At 29.5% G+C, this 4,780-nt stretch overlaps 1 protein-coding gene and 1 long non-coding RNA gene across 2 annotated transcripts in view; one reads left to right on the forward strand and one right to left on the reverse strand.

Moving 5' to 3' along the window:
• Hip1 (Huntingtin interacting protein 1) overlaps positions 1-3,491 on the forward strand; it is a 66,334-nt gene extending 62,843 nt beyond the window's left edge. The window contains exons 17-19 of the mRNA XM_067053180.1: positions 1,384-1,484; positions 2,630-2,862; positions 2,982-3,491. Of these exons, the coding sequence (XP_066909281.1) occupies positions 1,384-1,484; positions 2,630-2,862; positions 2,982-3,157 (510 nt within the window). The 3' untranslated portion in view covers positions 3,158-3,491. The remainder of the gene's footprint in view (positions 1-1,383; positions 1,485-2,629; positions 2,863-2,981) is intronic.
• A 318-nt stretch (positions 3,492-3,809) lies between these two features.
• LOC136797216 (uncharacterized) lies at positions 3,810-4,774 on the reverse strand. The gene is made up of 2 exons (XR_010845057.1): positions 4,207-4,774; positions 3,810-4,173 (listed from the first exon to the last, which is right to left on the reverse strand). It is a non-coding gene; the product is annotated as an uncharacterized lncRNA (long non-coding RNA).
• Positions 4,775-4,780: the final 6 nt, after the last annotated feature.

Genomic DNA, 4,780 nt, shown 5'->3' on the forward strand with positions numbered 1-4,780 from the left:
CAAACAGATTTTATTTATAAATTATGAAGAAGATGGTTAGGGGCGCAGTCAAAGAGAACAAAAATAGTTAACAACTATTTATTTTGCCATCGCTTTACCCCACTTAGTAGAGCTTCATAAAGGCTAAGACGATATAAAAATAACTAAAAATATTTTGACATAGTGAGATAATAAGATACAAAAAGGTAAATTAAGGTACATGAAGATTATTGATTGACCGTGTGTAAAGATGAAAGGAATATGGTCCGGGTGCGGTTAAAAAAACTCAAATAGTAGAATTATACTATTTTAATGAGCCAACGTTTCACCCCACGTTGCAGGGCTTCGTCAGGGCTAAAAAAGATACAAACACATAGTTACAAAAGGAAAACAAAAACATAAGTGTAAAATAACAGGGGTATAAAATGTAAAAAGTAAGATATAATAAGAAAAATTAAAGGTAGTAAATAGTAAATGTAAACCCTTTAGTAAAGTGTTTACATTTACTATTTACTACCTTTAATTTTTCTTATCATATCTTACTTTTTACATTTTATACCCCTGTTATTTTACACTTATGTTTTTGTTTTCCTTTTGTAACTATGTGTTTGTATCTTTTTTAGCCCTGACGAAGCCCTGCAACGTGGGGCGAAACGTTGGCTCATTAAAATAGTATAATTCTACTATTTGAGTTTTTTTGACTGCACCCGGACCATATTCCTTTCATCGTAAATTAAGGTAGGGTTAAAAATATGTAAAAGTAAGTGAAAAGAAAATTATATACAAATGATAGAAAAGAAGAAATAAAATAATGTTAGTACAAAATAAACAATGATAAGAATATTAATAAAATTGTGCGAACTATAAGGTTAAAAATGAACAAGAGACATAATAACACAGTAAAAATAGAAAAGTAGATAGAGAACACAAAATTTAACATAGTTAAAGACAGAAAATAAAGGAGAATAAGAAGAGTTGAGATTAAATAAAGGTCGAGAAAGGACAAATAAAATTAATAATAATAATAAATGAGTAAAGAACAAATCAGGAACACCCAGACAGTTCGAGACTTTCACAGAAAATGAGAATCGTACAGGGAGTGTAGGGCAGGTGAACATTAATGGTTTTATTTCTATTTCAAATACGTACCGTCTACAGGAAAGAGATATAAAAATATGATGAAAAATGAAATTTTATCTATCATTGATTGTTCATCTAATAATTCTGTAAAGAAATTGTCTCTTTTTGTTTAATTTAGATGTAAATAATAGTAATTATATTAAAATTTAATAGTAATTATACTTATGTTTTATTAATATTATCCATATATATAATATTGACGTTTTATATATCATGATAAAATCATTTTTAAAAAATGTATGTAATCATTGAATGATGTTTCAGGGCTCTGCGTCTGTGAAAGAGTTCTACAAGAGGAACCACCAATGGACAGAGGGTTTGATCTCGGCTGCTAAGGCTGTCGGCATGGGCGCCAATTATCTCTTGTATGTAAAAATTATTGTTTGTGCTATCATGTTTTCTTAGTTATAATTTTTTTTAAATGTATGATTATGTAAACATTGTTAGTAATTTTTATTGGTTAACTGGGAAAACCACTGAACCAGTCTTCGCCAAATTTTTACTAAATCTCATCTTCATGATCCCTGGAAGGTTTAGCAATAATAAAATCTGTCAATATATGTATATTAACTATACTTTTTTTATTTTAACAATAAAAATCTGAAGAGCTTGTTTGTTGAAAGGTGCTTATTTCTGGAACCATCAGTCCAATTTGAAAAATTCTTGAGGAAGACTTTAGACTTTATAAGATCATTCTATGATCTTGTAGAAGTAGGTTTCTTACAAAAACTTTATTATGTTACTTGTAAAGGGTCTTATTGCTTTGAGTGGTATCTAGCATTAAATTCCATAGAAGACCTAAAGAGGCAGTGATCTTAGGAATGGAGAGGGTGAGGAGGAATCGAGTCTGGATACTGTTAGTTTTGAGGGATGAATCTCTTGCACTGTCTGTGCAATTTCGATGTTGATTTTTTCTTTTCTACCAGTCCTTTGGTGGAGTTTATAGAGCCTTAAACCATTCTCAAGTTTGATGAAGGTTGGTTGAGACGTGTTGAAGTTATTTTAATTTTTTTGATTTTTCAATATACTGAAAGCAAAAATTTTTATTTTCCGTTTTTTTAAAAATTAATATTTAAGCATTTCTTGAGGTGCTAAAAATGAATATGAACTTTATGTCATTCCTAAAAAAACTTTTACAACACCTTTATTACCTCTATTTAGATGTAAAGCTGTTATAAGGGTCAAATATTGGTTTCAAATTTAGAAACACTTTTCAACTGTTCTTTATATTTCTGGTTCTAATTTGTTTTATTAGATCTGGTTTGTGTCCTTTGGTGCAGTTAACAGATTCGTAAAGCACTCAAGTATTGTGTAGATGGTTGGAGTCACGTTGAAGTTATTTCTGTTTTTTACCATATATTTTTATTATATAATGCTATTTACCATTATAAACCAAGCAAATATAATAAGAATTTAATTAAATCTAATGTGTAAATAACTAAATATATTAATTTATATCAAACTTTCAATTATATTAAATTTATCTATTTCATTTCTTGATCTGTTACAGAGAAGCTGCTGATGAGGTAGTAACTTCCAATGGGAAGCTAGAGAAGGTGATTGCTGCAGCTCAAGGCATTAGCGCTAGCACAGCGCAGCTAGTTGTCGCCAGTAGAGTAAAGGCAGACCGTGGCAGTGCTGCTCTCAATGAGCTTACACAAGCTTCGAAAGGAGTGACCGCAGCTACTGCGACAGCCCTCACTGCTGCTTCTGCTTGCTCAAATCTTATCGACAGTGCACAAGGTCAGTTGATAACTTGAATGATTCCAAATCCATTATCATTTTGTTTACTATATATTATGGGGTTGAAATTAATTTGATTCAGATTTTAGATAATTAAGAATTACTTGAATTTGTTATAGATGATCTAGACATGAGCAAACTCTCGTTACACAACGCCAAGCGCCTGGAAATGGAGAGCCAGGTGCGTGTCCTGGAGCTAGAGAACCTCCTCACGAAAGAGCGCCTGAAGCTGGCTGCACTGCGCAGGCATCACTATTCACTTTCACCAGAATCGGATCAGCCCCTCCCGCTCTAACTATTTGTACAGCCCCTTGTGTGAATACTGTAATTATATCGATCTAGAGTCAGTATCTGTCTTTTACACTGAGGAGGAGTGTTTTAGATCTTCCGGTCGTAGTGTATGTTTTTTTTTTAATAATGTATATATACCATTCCTGTATCGGAAGCTGAGATTGACATCTTTGCAAGTTTGTCGGTATGTTACCATGGATAAAGTACATCGAGGATGGGCTTTTCACTAATAAGTGAGTTAAATTATCATTGTAATGATTTTTAATTTATTCAGTCAGTAGGGCCAGGATCTTTATTTATTTAAAAATGATATATGTTAAAATATAATATTTATCAACAATGGTGGAATATTTATTAATACGAAACCTAATAAATAATACAATTTATCAAACTACTAACATAAAATTACATTATACAATATTAAATTTATGATTTATACAAAACATCAATTTACATAAACGTTCACATGGCAAATCAATTGGTTTTTTAAAAATAATTGATAGCAAAACTTATTTGGTTATATTGAAATAAGACTTTATATTGCGAAAAGATTTTTTTCGTACAATTATTACAGCTATATTATTTATTTTTTCGTTGTTTAATATTTCAAAATCTCCATTTTCATCTTCTTTATCTTCATTAAGGATTCGGAGGACTTGTTTTTTTATCAAATTTAATAGTCTGAATTTTTGTTGAACACCTTTTTAAATATTCAGCGGATTTCGTTTTGCTTTTTATCCTAGTTTTCAGGCATTTAACTCGTCTTTGTTTATTATTTTTTAAGAAGAAAATAAAAAAATAGTGAGAACTATGTTTAGATTAAATCAGCAAATATTTGTTAATTTTAAAAGCAAAATTATTTTTCCAATTTCAAGTAATAAAATGTAAATGTTCAAAGCCATCTTCAGGAACTAAATATTTTAAGTACACATTAAAGTATGTATCAACTTCCATGGTAGAGGAGGTTATAAAACGTTTATCAAGATGGCTGTGATCATAGGGACTTCGATATTCCATGGCCTTCTAAATCAATATTATTCGATATTCCATGGCCTTCTAAATCAATATTATTCGTTAAAATTGTTGAAATAATTTTGCCTTTAAAATTAACTAATTTTAAATAAATTTCACAGCAAAAATTTATTTATTTTCTCTAAAAAATAACATATCTATTCTCAAAAATAGCAAAATAGTTATTTAAGTATGAAAACATATATATTTAACTAAAGATCCAGGCCCTATTATATTAATCTTCTCTCTTTGCTGGCCGAAGAATAAATTAACCGAACATTATAATCTATTGAAAGTTAAATTCTAACCTGTGGCAATAATAACCATAGTACTCAGCTATTATACCATTTATATAATATATAGATATAGTTATATATGAGTGGAAGTATTTACCCAGCCTTATTTATATGTAAATGGAGTTTGATAATAATTATTATTAAGCCCCCGCACATTTTTGTATTTTTATAATTGAATTACTTAATATTACTATTAATAATAGTCAACCTGTACCCTTTAGTGTAGCAATGCAAGGTCCTGGTAATGATATATTTTAACTAATCATTTATTTTTGTATTTTATACATTCCAAATGTCAATAATTATTTTGTTGAGAACTT

The sequence above is a fragment of the Halyomorpha halys genome, unplaced genomic scaffold (genome assembly GCF_000696795.3).
Source record: "Halyomorpha halys isolate HHAL.00 unplaced genomic scaffold, Hhal_1.1 Scaffold555.1, whole genome shotgun sequence".
Lineage (NCBI taxonomy): Eukaryota > Metazoa > Arthropoda > Insecta > Hemiptera > Pentatomidae > Halyomorpha > Halyomorpha halys.